This window comes from Raphanus sativus, chromosome 6, assembly GCF_000801105.2.
Source record: "Raphanus sativus cultivar WK10039 chromosome 6, ASM80110v3, whole genome shotgun sequence".
In the NCBI taxonomy this organism is placed as follows: Eukaryota; Viridiplantae; Streptophyta; class Magnoliopsida; order Brassicales; family Brassicaceae; genus Raphanus; species Raphanus sativus.
This window is the reverse complement of record NC_079516.1, coordinates 39,358,301-39,377,049: the sequence shown is the minus strand read 5'-3', so window position 1 is coordinate 39,377,049 and position 18,749 is coordinate 39,358,301. Positions and strand designations below refer to the sequence as shown.

The 18,749-nt window shown below is 34.6% G+C and overlaps 1 protein-coding gene and 1 pseudogene across 1 annotated transcript; both read right to left on the bottom strand.

Moving 5' to 3' along the window:
• Positions 1-3,013: 3,013 nt before the first annotated feature.
• LOC108810684 (putative F-box/LRR-repeat/kelch-repeat protein At1g11620) lies at positions 3,014-5,365 on the bottom strand (annotated as a pseudogene).
• A 9,546-nt stretch (positions 5,366-14,911) lies between these two features.
• Positions 14,912-17,150, bottom strand: LOC108813419 (BTB/POZ domain-containing protein At3g50780). The gene has a single exon (XM_018585963.2). It carries the CDS (start codon positions 16,716-16,718, stop codon positions 15,153-15,155), a length of 1,566 nt encoding a protein of 521 aa, XP_018441465.1. The 5' UTR covers positions 16,719-17,150; the 3' UTR covers positions 14,912-15,152.
• Positions 17,151-18,749: the final 1,599 nt, after the last annotated feature.

Below are 18,749 nucleotides of genomic sequence, written 5' to 3'. Positions count from 1 at the left end.
AAAAATGATCTTTGCTTTTTTACGACATCCAATCTTTATTAAGTATAAATCATGGTTAATATAAATATAGCATAACATGTTATAGAAACATTTGAATGAAATACTTTTTTCTAAAACAAAAGAAGAAAAAAACATGTTATAGAAACATTTGAATTAAATAATTTTTCAAAAAAGAAAAAAAAACATTTGAATGAAATACGGTTGTTACTAAAGTGGAAAATGTCTAAAAATGTCCTATATAGCAGGGGAAGTATTTTAATGATCTACGCAGTGCCGTCCCGAAATATCGGGTGGCCTAAAGCATATAAAAAAATGTGGCCTTTAATTTTTTTCAGAAATTTTGAATCTGGTTTATCATTACTAATTCTCTAATATGAACATACTTTTTTACATAAGAATATTTTCCGTTATATAGGAATTATTATTTTTTAAACTAATTTTACATTCTTTAAAAAAAATTGTTTAGTAATGAATTTGTTACTGTAATTTTTAACCTGAACCTTCGTTAAATTATTTTACAAATATATAAAGAACCAAAAAAATCATACAAATATAGCAAAAATGCATATTACTAAATGTGTTTGATATATAAAAGATCACTGAATTAACTATAGTAAGATACATAACAATAACTGATAGGTAAAATAATATATATATGGTTATAAGTTCAGACAAATAGATTAAATTAGTCTAGAAACAGAAACTAAGAAAGTATGAAAAACTAAAATGACTAAGTATTAAATTTTGAAGTTTTGAACAATCATCTATGACCATTAAACAATTTATGATTTGTGGTCTTAAAAATATCAATTATAAATGTGGCTTAAAGTTAATGCTTTATATGCCTTACGGCTAGGACGGGCCTGGATCTACGTTAATACCCCATTATTTGGGTTCACAATATTTTCAAAGTTTAAATTAGTATATTAACCAAATAAAACATATCAATAATCTAGATTTGGTCTAACATAGACTTTTCTAGATAAAAATAGTGATTCTATTTTAACAAAGTAGATGTGTTAAAGGGAAAATGCTAATTAAATATTCAACTTTCATTAAGTGCTAATAAGTTGAAGTATATTTTGGTATTTTGTAGCAATCTTTTTCTTTTTTGAGAAATATTTTGTGACAATTGAGTACTAAAATAACTTATTCCGATATATTAGTTAAGCATGATCTTAATACATATACTATAGCTCATATTCATTTTATGTTCAAAGTTTATAGTTAACCTAAGGAAAGAATCTAAATAACATGCATGTTTATTGGTATACCTCATTACGATATATAAGTCATGTTCGTTTGGTTGCCGCAGGTCCAATATCAGCGTCTGCGGCAATGATTTTCGCCACAAGTTTGTTCGTTTTATCGACGCCGGTACGTATGCCGTGCCAGATAATTACTGTGCCCAAAAGCCAAATTTTTTTTTTGGCCCATTTACTTTTAAAAAATGGTAAAAAAAAACTAAACTATATAGCTGTGGAGATTTAAACTCAGAACTGTAACAATAGGAACACTGACTATTACCAGTAGAGCTACAAGAGAATTTTGTTAATATTGGCCCCGACAAATATATATTGATGAACGGCCCTGAAGCACATGCTTGATTAGCCTATATTCAGGCACGGCCCTGACGTACGTCTGCGTCTGCATCTAAATGCCAGTACCTGTGTCAGACGCCGAAAACGAATTTGACGCAGCCGCTGATGTCGATACTAACGCTGAAGCTGATGTTGAAATCGGCGGCAACCAAACGAAGATGCCTATAATCCATAGAGATCCAGACGTAATTCTGCTTAGTTGACCGACGCGCATAGTTCTTCATACTTGCGGCAATATTACGAAGTTACGTAAACATATTTTGTAAGTTCGTTTTACCAAAAAAATTTTTTGTAAGTTCGCACGTGCTTATTAAATATTCAACTCTTTTAAATCTTATAATCCTACATTTTTTTGCTAACTTTATAATCCTACATATATACGACTTAGATACATTTACTAATGTTTATACTTCTCGTAACTTTATATAAGATATTTTAATCAATGACGTATCTAATCTATTAATTTAGGGATTATCTACTATTTGAAGTTCTCATTTAAATTTTGGACTCTTTCAAAATTGTTGCGAGAATATATTATGCCTCCTATACAATGCAACCTACCAACTTAAATTAAACCAAATCTTAACCAACATAGATTAGTTAAATCTAACCAGTAACACTTTTATAATAGTTTTGGTTAATCTCTTAATATAATTAGATCATATAAAACTAAACCACTCTTAAATCAACGAGTTCCATATCATTCCAGACATAGGAGAAAAAATATCCGACTCATTTACAACGTAAGCATACAAAGACCATGTATGCTTATGCTCATTGATCTTCCAAAAACCAAATAATTGTGACAAGCCAAATTATTATACTAAAAATGAAAGAAGATTAAATACAAACTAATAACAAGTACAACACAAATGATAATACTATTAAACTCTATATATTTAATAAAATATTATATATATGTCTAATATGTATATATATATAAATGTTACACAAAATGTATATAATATTATATACACATATTATATATACCATATATTATTAATTGAAATTTGATAAATCAATTTCCGCCCTTTAGGGCGGGTTCTAATCTAGTAAAGTTTAAAACGTGAAGCCCGCAATCGTGTTTGATGGTACTATTACAACAAAAGGTTATATAGATACAGACAGATGGAGGTTATCTTTTTTTTTTTTGAAAGATTTCTTGATGGAGGTTATCTTGGCATCTTTGTTGTCATCATTAGTTCATTACCAAGGATTCCTTCTTCAGGCTTTACTGCTTTTAACTTGATCTCCTAAACCAGCGTAGGAGCATTCACTATTTGATACTTCTAGAATATGAGAAGCATCTAAAGTAGCGCACTTGCAGAAAAAGAAAAAAAGAATTATTATAATTCGCAGAAATGAATTGTGTAAGCATCAAGGTTCTCTTTGGTAAGCCAATATTTTGTCTCTAGGAAAAAAATAGATTAAAATGAATTGACACTTTTTTGTTTTGTTTTTGACACAACTTCCAAATAACAAGAAAGGTTACATGAATAGTTTTATAGTCCAAAGCAAAAAGAGTCGCACGAAAGAACAAATATATGTATACACAAACTAGTTGAATCTACGTTTTCTCCAGCGAATCCGAGTTGTGTCTTGCTTCGAAAACCCTGGAAGCCTAACTGAGCTAGGAACGTAGCTGCATAAATAAGGAAAATGACATTCCCCTTCATTAGCTTTAATTACTTGGAACTCCTTCTCGTTGATGACTCTGATAATAGATAGTCCCTTCCAGTCAGTATCATTAAAAGTTATGACGAGCCTATTGTTTTTGTCGAAATAATAATTCGTAGAAAGGAGAGTGTGACGTGGATATAAAAGTGGAAACTCTGGAATGTCCACGACCTCCAATTTGGTCCAAGAAGTAAGCATGAGCCAATGCTTCACCCATATGCATATCTTCCTTGTTTTGTGACATTGCTCCAACACCGAAAGCCTATCTCCTTTATAAATCTCTAGTGCAATAGGATTCATGTCATCATAGCTGAATGGCAGGTCATCTATGGGCTGAAACCTTTCCCTGGAAAAATCATAGCTTTGTACAATAAGGAGTTCCTCTCAAAGATAGGATCGACAATGGCGCTCACTAAGGAACCAACCAAAACTGATCTTGTCTATAACCTTCCATGTCTTAGATGCAACTTCACAGACCTCGACCCTTGACGGTCTGTTTCTGGAATTAATAGCACAGCGAAACCTTAGGATCCTGTAATCACAATGGCTGAGGTATCCAAGGCTGTAAGCATCGTCACGTTGGTGAAAGTCACTACCGCATTTGATCCAGCTTGTTTCCTTCAGTAACGGGTTCCTAAGCAAAAGCTGGTTGTCCATGACACACAACAACAAACCGTCGCAGTGAACAATCTTGTACGCCCTAACTGGAGGAATCGAGTGGTCGGACTTTTGTAAGGGTAAAGTCTTGGACGATCAAAGACGGGGGATCAGCCAAGTTTTCTGCTCCTCAATGCCCACGGCACAAATCTTAGGACCACTGTCTTTGAGTATAAAACGATGCTCACCGCTATAGTTGTGCATGTGAAACGATAAGTTCTTCTTGTTGAGTCTCTCCTCCAAAATAAGACTATTCCAAAGTTTACATACACATCTCAACTTTGCAAGAAATTTCCATGGAACTCGTGATAGAATTTCCTCTTCCAAATCATATGGTAGCTTTACGGACATCGTCGTGTGACCTGATTGTCACCAGAGAGTTAAGATAAACACATGGTTTATAACCGTAACATACATATATATAAGTATAGATGACGGTAAACAGAGAAAAAATGCAAACACTAAAAAAACAGGAAACTTGGATAAATAAAGTTTCTATATTTCAGTGATATTTTCCTATCCTTATTGTTACCACAAATTAACCGACTGGTGAAGAGGTAATATAATGTAAATCTCAAAAAGTAACTAAAAGAAATACTGTCAATATGGAACCGACAAATCACGAAATTGGATTAAAATAGTTACTGACAATTTGTAAAATTCAAAATATACATTTTTACCAGAAAGTAATAACTGCACAATATCTATTTCTAGCCAAAGTGCGTCACTGTCAGAGACTCAGAGGGGAGCGATGAATGGTTGTAGTTGGATTTTACCTTTTTGATACATAGATTTCCAAAAAAGTCTAGAAATCCTATTTTCCTTTCTTCTGAAAGTTTTTTTCTGAAAAAATAATTGAAAACAATAACATAATTACAGGTAACTTTACTTTCTAATGAAACTAAAATCACATCTTTCTTTTTAAATTGTTTCAATTTTTGATTTGTACATATTTGTTTGCGTATGTCAAAGAGGTTTATAAGGAATGAGGGGCCGGTGAGACTCAATTTTTTTTAAATCCTTCATTTTCTCACCTCTTAAAACCTTTTATCTAAGAGTTGCCTCTTAAGAGGTTTTTTTTTTTAAAAATCGGATAAAAAACTAAAAAAAAAAAATTTAAGAACCCCAATTGTGGGATTCACTAATGGAGGTGCTCTTATAGACCAAACTACTAGGCAAAGTATAATTCAGAGTCTTCTAAGAAATTTAAAATTGATGCAAGCCCAATAAACCCAGATCGAAAAAGTCAAAAACAAAACAAAACACAAGCTATGAACATAAGACACCCGTTTTTTTTCTTGAAAAAAAAAACAGATTAGATTTTGTGAACCAACCTCGTCGATGTAACAAGTCCCAAAATCAGATAAGATGTCTCTCTCTCTCTCGATATTTTCAATTTCAGCATTGAGGATCATAACATTAGGGTTTTCAGAAAATTTATAGGAAAACAAATGCACATGGGCCCACACACTTCCGGCCCATCAAAAAGTAGAATTTGTTACAACTTACAAGAGATCTAATGTAAAATTAGATTTTTATCTGCACGTCGTGTATATTTCAAAAATATATTACTATTTATTTTCATGTTAATATCAAAGCTGGATAAAAAATTCAAATCTGAAGAACCAAACCAGTCACGATCCGAAAGAATAATATCAAATCCGAACCAAAATTGATTAAATATCCAAATTATTTAAAATTTTGATATTTTAGACAACCAAAACTATAACCAATTCGAACCGAAGTATTTTGGATATCAAAATGTATCTGAATTTTTTATATATATTTATATACATATTAATTATTTTCAGTATACAATACATCCATGATATATATTATATTTTTAGGTTGATTTAAATAATTGAAAATACATAAAAATAGTCAAATATAAATATCTAACATAGTGGAAGTACATTCAAAACACTAAAAATATTTAAAATAATTATTGATTTTTGACCCAAAATTGAAACCAAACCAATTTATATGTTTAGTTTAGGGATTCTAACGTATGTTATTCAGATTTATATACAATATATTATTTTATTTATAGATTTTAAGAAATTCAAAATATATAATGAATTTTTTAAAATAATTTAAATGGGCTATCCGAACCTGAACTGAACCCGCAAAGATCCGAATATAATTCGAACTGAAATTTAAAAATATCTTAATGGAGCTGAAATCTTTGACCCCGGAAATCCAAAACCCAAACAGATCCTAAACGAACCCGAATAGATACTTGAACGCCGAGCCCTAGTCATAATTCGAACTGAAATTTAGAAATATATTAATGGGGCTGAAATCTTTGACCTCGGAAACCCGAAACCCAAACAGATTCAAAACAGATCTGAAACGTCCAGTCTTAGTCACTATTATGTATCATATATATGTCATCATATAATTAATTGTATTAGTCCATCATATAAATAATCATATAATTAATAGTATTTTATATGTATCATCTTATAAATAATCAAATATATTATATTCTTAAAGTTTAATGTGAAATATTATATTCTTAAAGTTTAATGTGAAATATAAAAACCATAATTTAAGTTGGTATATGAAATTAATCTTTTTTGTATTTTTCTTATATATATTGAAAATAGTTTTTAGTAATGGTTATTGGAAAATTATTTAGTAAAAATAAATTTTGAATATATGCAAATTTTAAATCAATTTTTGATATAAATCGACTTTATATTATTATTTTGATTTGAAATATGTATATAAAATTTAAATTTATTTTATGATTATTTGAGAAAAATAATTTTTTTAGGTAATTAGATTAGTCCATTTTGTATATTTTAAAACTGATATACTTTTTATCCATGTTTCAAAATTTTAATTTTTTACATTAGTTTTTTATTGAACTATAATTAATTTTATGATATTTCTTTTTTGAAAATTGAACTCTTGAAATTTTTATATTTGACTAAACTAAATAATACTATTTTAAAAAATTATTTTATATAATATACTATTTATATTTCAGTTTGTGTTTTTATTTTCACAACAAAGATTTGTAAATAAAAAGAATTGTAAATATAGTGACAGAATTGTAAATAAAAAGAAATATAGAAAAAATTGTTTAATTTATTGTAAAACAATGGCTAAATGTTTAAATAAAAAGAAGTATTAAATATGTTATTCATGTTTTTAAACAATTCTCATTTGTTATTAATTTATTAAAAATACAATAACTAAATATGTAAATAAAGAAAGTACACATCTCTACTATCTATGTTTCCAAACATATCTCATTTATTTAATTATCTATGTTTTAAACATATCTCATTTATTTTATTATCCTTGATTCCAAACAATCCAATTGTATACTTCAACTTTAATAATATAGATAGTGACGTCTATTTTGGAGTCCGTAGTTTTCAAACCGGCAGTTAGTTAGGTTAAAGTATATAGAGTTGTAAACAGTATTGTGCAGTGGGGGAGGGAGGGAGGGAGGGAGGGAGGGAGGGAGGGAGGGGAGTAAGGGGGCAGCTGCCCCTATGAGATTATGAAATAATTTTTTTTTTATTGTTTATTAGAAATTTATAAGATTTTAATGGTGAAATTTTTTATACTGCTGCACCCTATAAATTGAAGATAAATTTTATTTTGCCTCCGGTAAAACTTTTGTCGAGCTCTGCTGCTGATGTTGTGCATAGGGGAAAATGCGAATCTTCCACTTATTAAAAATAAACTTTATCCTTATACTCATACATGATTAACAATTTTGTCATTACTATGTATCATTACTATAATCTATATAGAGAGTTACATATTTTGTTACTTTGTCTTAAGCTTTTAGCATGTTGAAGTATTTTCCAATAGATGTGTATTTTTGGGTCTTCCTTTACATTGTTGTCTTACAATAATGCCCTTCTCTCCCATGAGATAACTTATTGTCGCCGTTAAAATAGTAGTAAATACTCGTTTGGTATTTCTGTCGTCGTTTGATGGTACGTTTTTTGGATCAGTTGGACAACGGGAGGACCGTCAGATTAAAGTACTTCAGATCAAATCTAATGGCTGATGGCAAATAAGTACAATGATTTGCTCGTCTTCACCATTTGTCTCTTGTGTTCTTTGTCTCCAAAATCACATCAGACATATCTCGAGGAAAAATTTGGTAAGCTTTGGAGTTCTCTAATTTTCAGAGGCCGCTCAACTGAAGCTTTTTTATTTGATTTGCATGGTTGCTAGTTTGTGGTTAGGTTTCAACGTGTGGTCAAGAGATGGAGGAGCATTGCATGGTCATTGCAGGGGAGTTGGGTTTGTGGTGCAGATGGAAAGGGGAATTTTGTCATAGATAAGCAGCAAATGTCTCGTATGGTGCCGTTTCATGATGGTATTTCACTGAGTTAGTTGGAGCATAACATCATAAACGAGTTCAACATCGGGGGGAAAGTTGGAAGTGTAGCACTAAGCTACTGGCCACCAACAACTCTCAAACTTGCGATGGGGATAAGGACACCTCATGGCTTGCTCACCAATGAAGGCGCCGTCCGCTATTTCTGCAAACACATGAAAGTTGGTGCTCCGATGAACCTTTTTGCCAACTTCGACTTCACTCAAAGTGGAAGCCAAAGCTCCCGGCAGGATGATAGGGGCAATAATTTCCAAACTCCAGCACATGCAACGAAGCGGAAGCTGTTTGATGAGGGTTGGAGCTCCGGTAAAGGACGCTATGTTTCATCTGCTGGGTCCAAAGCCAACGCTCCTTGTGTTGAAGAAGACAAGCTTTTACGGGAGGTGGAAAATGTTGAAGCACACATAAAGGGTCAAAGTAGGAGAAGCAACGAGGGCGAGCCTAGCGAAACTCTTGATAGTGATCTTAGTGGGCCTGGCGAGGTTGATGATAGAGACGTTCGACCAAAAGGGTATGATAAGGAGTTCTGGGCTTCTCTTATAAGAGACGACTGTGGGGGCTCGATGCTGTGGATAAGATATTCACTGGTGATGATAGTCTGCCTTGAACGTATAGTTGTACCACTAACAATGCATTCGAGCATACAGTTGTAAGTGGTGGACCTAGCTCTTCAGACTCGGAGCCTAAGGGTGAGAGTGTAGATATTCAGTTTCCGTGGTCAAGAAACTATGGTCAAGAGCATGCTTGTGGTGGGGTGAACATGGAGACGCGAAAGTTAGAACAAGTTGATGAGGAGGAGTTTGACATACCGCCATTGTTCGATGACACTACTTATGAGGTTGAAGAGATCCCATACGTTAATGATGATAGAGATGATGGACGTGTCTATGTTGGGAAGATTTATGGGAGTAAAGAAGACTGTCAGATATCTCTTGCTATCTATGCAATCAAAAACCAGTTCCAGATTCGGTGACCACAAAAGAAAACCCTAAGGCGAGAGATCTACAGAGGCTAGTTTTGGAGGATCTCCAACTCTCTACATCGTATACCATGCAATTGACAGAGTCACTGCCGATGTCAATGGGACATAAGAGGAATCTTACCTAAAGTTGTCTGCTTACCTTCACATGCTTAAGCTAGCTAACCCCAGAACTATAGCTGATCTTGAAACCGAGCGCTTCCTGTACTTGTTTTTGGCCTTTGGTGCATCAATTGAAGGGTTCAAAAAGCTCCGACATGTATTGGTCATAGATGGGACACATCTTAGTGGAAAATACAATGGTGTTTTGCTTACAGCCAGTGGGCAAGATGCCAAATTTCGAGTGTTTCCACTCGCCTTTGGTATAACGGATACAGAGAACGAAGATGCCTGGACCTAGTTTTTGCAAAAGGTGGAAAGACTGCTGGCTGATACTAAGAACTTAACCATTATCTCAGACAGAGCTCAATGCATCACCACTGTTGTGAAACAAATTTACCCGCTTGCACACCACGGTTGTTGTATTGTGCATTTAGCCTAGAATGTTAATTCGCGGTTTTCTAGCAAGGGATTGGCGAAGCTTCTGACTAAGGCTGCCACAGCATACATGTTAGCAGACTACAAATACTACTTCAATAAGATAAGAGCCACCAACAATGCTTGTATTATATACTTAACAAACATTGGTGCTGACCAGTGGTCGAGGGTGTATTCTTGTGGTGAAAGGTATAATATAATGACCATCAACATTGCTGAGCAACTCAACAATGCTCTTGGTGAGGGTAGGGGATCGCCAATCATTGAGCTTTTAGTGTTTATTCAACGGATGATGACCAGATGGTTCAACGCCCGTAGGAATAAGGCAGAGCGTCATCACGGTGCAGTGACAGTTGAGGTTGACAAAGTGATGACAAAAACAATGTCTACTATGCGAGGAACTGCAGTCAACCTTATCTCTAATTGGACTTGCGAAGTGGTTGGAAAGTTTGATTCGAAGCACCACGTTCTGCTAGATGAGAAGAGATGTACGTGTAAGTATTTTGAAGGATTAAAATTCCATGTGGTCATGCCATGCTTGCAGCAGACATGCTAAGAATCCCGTACGAAATTCTTGTTGCACAGTTTTACAAGACAGAGGCTTGGAGAGACACATATGCAGGCTTAATATGTCCAGAGGGGAGGACACAAGATGCTGAGATTCCTTTTAAGATTATGGACCAAATATTGTACCCTCCTATAACCAAACGCCAGGCTGGAAGACGCAAGAAGCAGCGATTTCCTTTCACCGGTGAATTTCCTGTAAGTTATCTGATGACCTAGTAGCGTTGTTGTTTATTGCTTAAGGAACAAGGAATTGTTTAATTCGTTCTTATGTTGCATAACTCTAGGTTGGTAAGAAGACCAAAGTCGCTTCAAACAGATGTGGTCGCTGCAAGGGTTTCGGACACAACAGGACACGCTGCCAGGCTCTTATCTGAGTTGGCTGGAAATTTGTTGGCTGTTAGATCCTATCGGAACTTGCTTTGTGTTTGGAGATGTTTATGTGGTTACGCAGATGTGGTTGATGTGTGTTGAACCTTTTTCGGAATTTGTTTTGTTGTGGACTGTTTCTATTTTTTACCTTTTTGATTTCAGTTGATCTCTTTTTCCAAGTTGAACTGCAATTTACAATTTCCTGAATTGAGTTTATGGATAAATTTTATGATAGTAGGTATTGCAATCAATTTAATATGTAACCCATGCTCACAAACTTAAGTTTTTTTGGGTCATCTGACCACCTTTTATGCTTTTGATTTTGGCCAAACTGACCACATAAATTTGTTGTGTGCAATTTGTGGGGTCAATATAGTTATCATATTGTGACCACAAATTTGGTGTGGACAATGTATGTGTGGGTAAATTGGTGGGCGAAAGGAGGAGTAGCGTATCTTGTCATATATGATTGGTCATCTAACCATTTTTTTGGTGTTGATTTAGGCTTAATTGTCCACAGAATTTTGTTGTGTGCGTTGGGTGTGGTCAATATATGTTGGTAAATGTGTGGGTGACAGGACGAGTTGTGGATCTTGTCATATACGTTTGGCGTGTGTGGGTTAATGCGTGTTTGTGTAACTTCTTTTTCTGATTAATTTTTTTTTGTTGGGAAAGAAGTGAGGATTATTGTTTTGAAGAGAATGAAATGGAGGTTGGTGTGAATGAGGTATCAGATTTGGGGTGGGTTCTCACTTCTTAAGAAGAAGAAGAAAAGTGTTTGGTGATGAGTCAAGTGAGAAGCATCATATATGTCACACTGGTTCAGGAGTCATACAAAGAGTCTAGCATTATTTGGGGTGTGTTCTCACTTCTCATGAAGAAGAAGAAAAATGTTTGGTGATGAGTCAAGCGAGAAGCATTATAGAGGTCAGACTGGTTCAGGTGAGAAAGAATAAACACAAATTGAAGTAAAGTTGTTAATTTGTTAAGTTTTCAAATTCAACAGAAATAAGAAAGTTCAACACAGAAATAAACAAGTTCAACAAAAACACAGAAATAAACAAGTTCAACAAAAACAGAAATAAGCAAGTCTTCGACCAAGAAGAAGAAGCTTCGCTAGCATCTCTCTATCTCCTTCAAAAGAGGAGAGAGCACAGCAGACAACAACCTTGCAGCCGCCGCCAATGAACTCTCCAACCTTCGTTCGGGAAGGCAAGACGATGACGGGGATGTTGTTGCATAGGCAACATGAGCAACACAAGAACCTACAAAAAAACATACAATATTATATACAAAATAAAGAAGGGAAGGAGAGACAAAATAATCAAATAGGGAAGAAGAGATACCATCATTGGCAGCAACGGGAAGAATGATGGGATCACTGTTCTGGATCGCCTCAGTGACCTTCTTGTCGCCAACAATGAATCTATCGTTTCTCCTAGCAACTCTGACCAGGTTCTTTGCCATCGCCAAACCGGCCTTGGAAGTAATAAGCACGATGGTGAATATGTTTACAACAAAACTGGAAGTTCAGAATTCAATATCAGAGGGAAGAACCATGTTTGGAGTTTTAGTAAGACAGAGGAGTTTGGAGTTATATGATTGGAGTTCACATAGAAAAACTCAATCAAATCATGAAACGTAAGGAAGACAGATCACTATAATACGAGCAAAGACAGAGACACGAGCAAAAAGATAGAGACACATAATAAACTCCAATCAAATAAGATATCAAAAGCTCAAATTCTCAAATAGATTCAGATCTCAAATCGCATCTTAAACCAGAACACGTTGCAAATTTCAATTCCTAAAACAGATCACTATAATCGAGCAAAGACAGACTGCAGAGACACGAGAAAAGATAGAGACACAAACAAACTCCAATTTAAAAGCTATTGTTTAATCACAAAAGAAAAAGCTCAAGTAAATGCAGTTCTCAAATCAAATAGCAAAGATAGAGGCACGCAAACAATCTCCAATCAAAAGCAATTGTCTCGATTGTCTTTCTTCAGATATTTTTCTTAATATGTTGGTTAGATCTTCTTGTCTTGTGTTCCAGATTGTCTCGATTATCTTTTCGTTAGATCTTCTTGTCTTGGGTTCCAGAGTTGTCTGAATCTGTTGGTTAGATCTTCATAGGCAACATGAGCAACACAAGAACCTACAAAAAAAATATAAACATAGTGATTTATATACAAAAATAAAGAAACATGGAAGGAGAGATAAAAGAATCAAACAAGGAAGGAGAGATAAAATATTTTCTTATGATTCTTGTCGGATCAAACAGGGAATGAGAGATACAATACAAGAATAAAACATAAACATTATTTGCTATTTGCTTTGATGTGGCGCACAATTTTTGTTGTTTTTAAGAAAACAATATTTTCACAGCAAATAAAATTTTAATAATATATAATATGTTTGATTTAAGATTTTCTTTTGAATAACAATGGACTTTATCATCAATCGCAACGATGAGCTAAATCATCACATTCTTGTTCTCTATGGCTCGAGTGACAATTTTATCATCCACAATGAGTTGACAATTTTTCTTTGATTTGTTTCGCCTTAGCCAAATCAGATTTTAAAGTAATGTAAACCATGTTATCTTCAAAACAATCCAAATATTAACAACACATTTAAATCTCAAATCAAATGAAACCAAACAATCTTAACACCCATGCATCCCTTAAGTTTTAACTCAAATGAACAAATCCAAGTTGGACTTGCATCACATTCTTGACCAAACAAACAATAAGAGAGACATTAAACTCATGAACAAACCCATAAACTAAAGCGTAAACGAACATATCTAAGGTGCAGACGCATCAAATTAGTTAACCAATAAGAAAGATCATAAATGCATGATTAAACCTAAATCAAAAACCAAAGAGTAATTGAAAGGAGATTAATCAACCAAACGATAAGGCATACCTTAAAATTAATTAACAATGTTCAAAACTTTTTCTTTCGACAAATTTATAAAGTTTACGCTTTAATGTTTTACTTCCTATCTTATTAAAACTTTTTCATTGGATTAATGTTCAAAACTTTTATAAGAATACGAAAAATAACATGGCCAATCTGTACCCAATACAAACAAAATTAATTGTTAATGTTAGCCAAGTTTATTTAAGCATTACATTCTAATGAAACTAAAATCATCTATTTATTGAAGCATGTGAACATAACATGTTTGTGCGGGTAGAACAATGAACAATTCTTTAGCGGGAAAGGGGATTTCACTATGTTGGTTTCAGTGAACGAGAATTACATCAAAGCCCACTAGCCGGGTATGGACAGAGAGGGAGCTCATTTGTGTTGTATTTATGTTCTGAATTTTGTTCTGTAGATTAGATTTTATATGATTTTTATAACATCTCTTCTTAAATGATTTATTAAAAAATCTTTGATTTCACAGTTTTCTTTGCAGATGGAAACTAAATTTTGGTTACGTGCTAGGATAAAATTATATATATATATATGTGTTTTTATTATGATTATATAATTTATTTCATATTTTAGATAGTTTTTTTTATTTTACAGATTCAACCGTTTATCAAAAGGAGATTTAGGTTTTTTGCATAAAATACATAAGAAAAAAATTGCTTTATTATTTTTGATGTAGCTTTATTTTTTAAGTTAAATTATGATTGGTAAAATTCTGTAAAAACTTGATGTAGGTTTTATTTAAAAAAAATAAAACTACAACATGATTGGTAAAGTTAGGTGATTTAAAAATAATTAAATCTAAAATATAGAGTATTTCAGTTTTAATAATATAGATATGACATCAAACTTACAAAAGATCTGCAACATGCCGCAAGGAGTACCGTTAAGTGTGGATCTCATAAAGCGGTTTTGGTGATGCAGTAAGTCATAAATCTTCATACGATATGTAGGATTGTCGGCTATAGAATCGTCTGTAATATTTTTCATAGTTGTAATAGCATAATTATCAAGCTTAAAAAAAAGATATGGCATCAAGCTAATTTTATTTGTGTAACCCATCTTCTCGTGATCTTGAGACTAATATCAGAAGCCTCCTTAATGTTCAAGGATCTCAAGCTTCCCAACTGAAGCCCATAGTCAGGGGCCGATACGTGGTAAAAACCAGACATTAAAATTGGTATAGAAATCGAATCAGAAATATACATCCAGTAACATCAATACTTTTATGAAAAATGGAAAGATACAAAAACATCAAGAAAAAAAAAAAACAAGACCACTAAAGCCTTGCCTCTCCATGGCATGATATAAACCAAACGAAAACCACAAACCAACCAAAACCGAAAATCAAAGATAAGCAAAACCAAACACTTTCCAGTTTCCAAAAGCTAACGTTATTCACTGTACAAATCTAACAAAGCTTACTCATCATGTTTTTATAAGATCACTCTTTTGAAGTCGAATCTGTCTGAGACACCCCACTACTACTACCCTGACGATCCGAGTAAGGTCTAACAAACGATCTCCTCCACCAAACCTCAAAAGCTCTCTGCAAATTCGGACACCCATCTCCTCCGTTCAAGAAACTCCCAAGCCAAGACATCAAAATCCTCTGCTGATCTTCCAACGGCAACGTCAGTATCGTCCTCCCTATCCCTTCCTCCACAAGCTTCCCATCAAACGACCTGCATCCGTGCTGCAGCCAGTTATAGTCCTTGAACAAAGGCTGCAGCCACGTGGTCAACAGCAGAAGCCTAGTGTCTTTCGAAGGCAACAGCTCTCCTCTCCCTATCCCCACGAACAGCCGAGACGTCACGCGGCTCACGTGGTACCGAGACACCAAAGGAAGCTTCTCGTGTAACAAAGCTAGCTCCTTCTGGTTCGCCCACGTGACTGAGAACTCCTCAGCTGCTTGCCTCTCCGCTAACACATCGAGCAGCCACGTGAGGTTATCAGCTTCTACACCTATCTGCTTAGCATCACTCTCACCTTCCCTGAACATAGACAAGACAGAGTCCAAGCAGCTCTTGCAAGAGGAGTAGATCGTCTCGTTGAAATTCTCACCCACATTGCTCCCGTTCTGTTCCCTCAGAAGCTTCAAGACAATAGATTTCATCTCGCGACGGCTCTTCTCCTCTTTGCTTCTCAACACGAGCTCGATGATCCGCGAGAGCGTCTCTTTAGGTGGATCCACAGAAGAGGAAGCAGCAACTCTTTTGAGAACAGGACCAACTCCTTCAGTCTTTAACCCGAGAATCGACGAGACCACTTTCTCCTCCTCTTCTTCACCAACCCAAGGCACAGCCTCGAGATAATCCAAACAAGACTGAACACAAGAACCGAAACCAAGAAGCTCAGCGACCTTGAGGACACGTAGGACTCTGCTCACGCTCTGTTTCATAAGCCTCTGCTTCACGTCTTTACAGTACATAAGGCCAACGGTCTCGACGTAGATCTCGGCGTCTTCGCAGCTCTCGATCTCAAGGCAGGCGAAAACAGAGTCTCTCTCTGAGAGTTTCTTAGCGAAGAAACTGCTGTGATCGACCAGAACCTTCTTGTGAACACTCAGCTTCACGCAGAAGCCTTGCTTCCCTACAAGAATCACTTTAGCGTCGATGCTCCCTGGCTCGCCGAACTCTATGGCCACTTTCCTCGGTAAAGTCTCGACCTTTTGCCTCGGTGGACGCTCTTGAACCGTCACCGGAACAGAGATACTGTGATGAGGGGTCTCTTCTGGGTTGTTACTCTGTTGTTGTTGTTGCTCGTCTGAAGCGATGACGGATCTAATAGTGGTGGAGGAGGGTCTCTTCTCCTTCTCCTTCTCCGGAGGCTTCTTATCCGTTGTTGGAGGAGAGTGTTTGGGTTTGTGGAGGGAGTTGTGAGATTTGAGAGTCTTTTGGAAAGCAACAGGGGAAGGGCAACACCAGAAGCCTTCAGGAGTTACAGCTACTGGGACTGTCCTGATCTTGGTTTGTCCTTGCTCTGCTTTTGTGATCTTGATCTCAGCCATTGTTGAGTGAGAGAGGAAGAAAGGTTCCAGCTTTCACACCATTAACGGAACAAGAAAGAGACCCAGAAGGTTAGAATCTATAAGATACAGAGTCAATTGTAGAGATTATTGAGGTTAAGTAAGAACAAAACCCTAGAGATGAGAAACAGCTGTTTGTGTAGAGAGAGAGATGAATGATTTTGAAGGTAATAACGGTGTTTGAAGGATGAAAAGAAGGAAGCTTTTTAATCTAATAGACAATGGAATTTCAAAAAAAAAGAAGAGAGTGAAGGCAAGAAAGGACGAGAAAGAGATGCATCAAATGGGGTTGTCTCTCCAACTCGATTCCTTTATCTTCACTTTACTTTTGTCTCCTCACTCCTCCTCTCTCTCTCTTTCTTATCGCATGATTTTGTTGATTACATGTGTTTGTGGGCCTGCAAACCTAAAATATTCTCTCTCTTTCTCTCTCTAAAAACTATTCTTTATGGTTCTTCAGTGACCACACAGCCACGCCATCTCCTCTCTCACTCTCTCCCTACATCGTTATTGCTGTTTAATTTTTTTGATTAAAAGAGAATGATAATAATAATCAAATTTTAAAAGTAAAAGTTGTTGTGTGTTTTTGCTCATGTTCATGTGGGACAGTCTCTTTATTTGTAAAATCTTGATTCTTGATGATGCTTACAAAACAAACCATCACTTTCTTGAAGATTATGCCATTGCACATGCTATCATGTAGTATTAAATAGGTTTTATACTAATTGGTAACAAGGTTCATTAATTACTGGAACCTTATAGGTTATAGCTGTTTTTCTTTTGTCAAAGGCTATTATTGCGTAAAACCTTGTTTTCTTTTTAATCGAAGAATATAAATATTCCATTTTTGGATTGTGAGCTCCATAAATTTAGGGGTTTTAGTTGAGTAGTTAGTTTATTTTGCATAGTTTATTCGCATACTATGCTCTAGAGAATAGACTTGCCTTTATAGTTAACAAGAACCACTGGGAGTTCGACATAATTTAAATTTTAGAATTAAATTTCATTATTTTACTCTGTACCTAGTGCGATGTATAATGTCCACCAACCAAATATTATAACACTGCAGAATTCACCATATAGGTGAATCGCTTTTAATTTGTCAACATAGGTACATCACTTATATTGCTGAATTTATATATCCAATTGATGAGATTAGCAGTTATATGATACAAAACCCATTTGATCAAAAAAATGTTACAAAACCATTTTCAAATAGGACGCTTGCATAGTTGCATTGTATTCTCAGGGGCTTAAAGCTTAACTTAATAAATCACGAAATAAGAATATTGTTAAGAATATTGTTATCTATTTATCAAAAAAAAATATTGTTATTTTCGCCCATTATAAAAAGAGAATATTATTATGCTATCTGTTTGTATTTTATCATTTCAGAAAAATTATGAAAATACGTGACAAAGAAGATTTGATGGCATTTGCTGGAACCTAGACCCACGAATAAAGAAGAAGAATCATACGGACTTTTGATGTCATGTGTCCCCCCCGCTTAATTTTTCCTATTCCAACTGAAATGAATAAATCTTTTTTTTCTTCTTATAACCACATATTTTATTAAATTAAATTGTGAAAGGGAAATACAAAAAATCAATCAACCAAACAGAAGGAATATGAAAATATAAAAATGAAACATTCTGACGGATTAATAAATTCCCACATGAGCATTATAATAGATCAAGCTACTCGAAGCTAAGTTAAATAATCCAGAAAATGTAACTAATACTATTATTTTATCCTTATATGCTACAATATTTTAGTAAATCAATATTCAAACTCAAATATGTTCACTTTGTAGTTTACCAAACATACTATCCTTTTTTCATTTAATGTTCAGTTTCTGGGAACAACAAAGTAACCAGAACTTTGTTACCCTAGAAATAGTAACAAAGTTGCAGATAAAATAGCAAAAGAGACTGCTACGTTTGCGTCCATTGTCTCTAGGTTGTATTTTATTGTGCCTGGTTGGTTGAGTTTGTGTATTGAGGCTGATAAGCC

Excerpts from the sequence above, each read along its gene's own strand:
- LOC108813419 (XM_018585963.2), bottom strand. The coding sequence starts at position 16,718 with ATGGCTGAGATCAAGATCACAAAAGCAGAGCAAGGACAAACCAAGATC.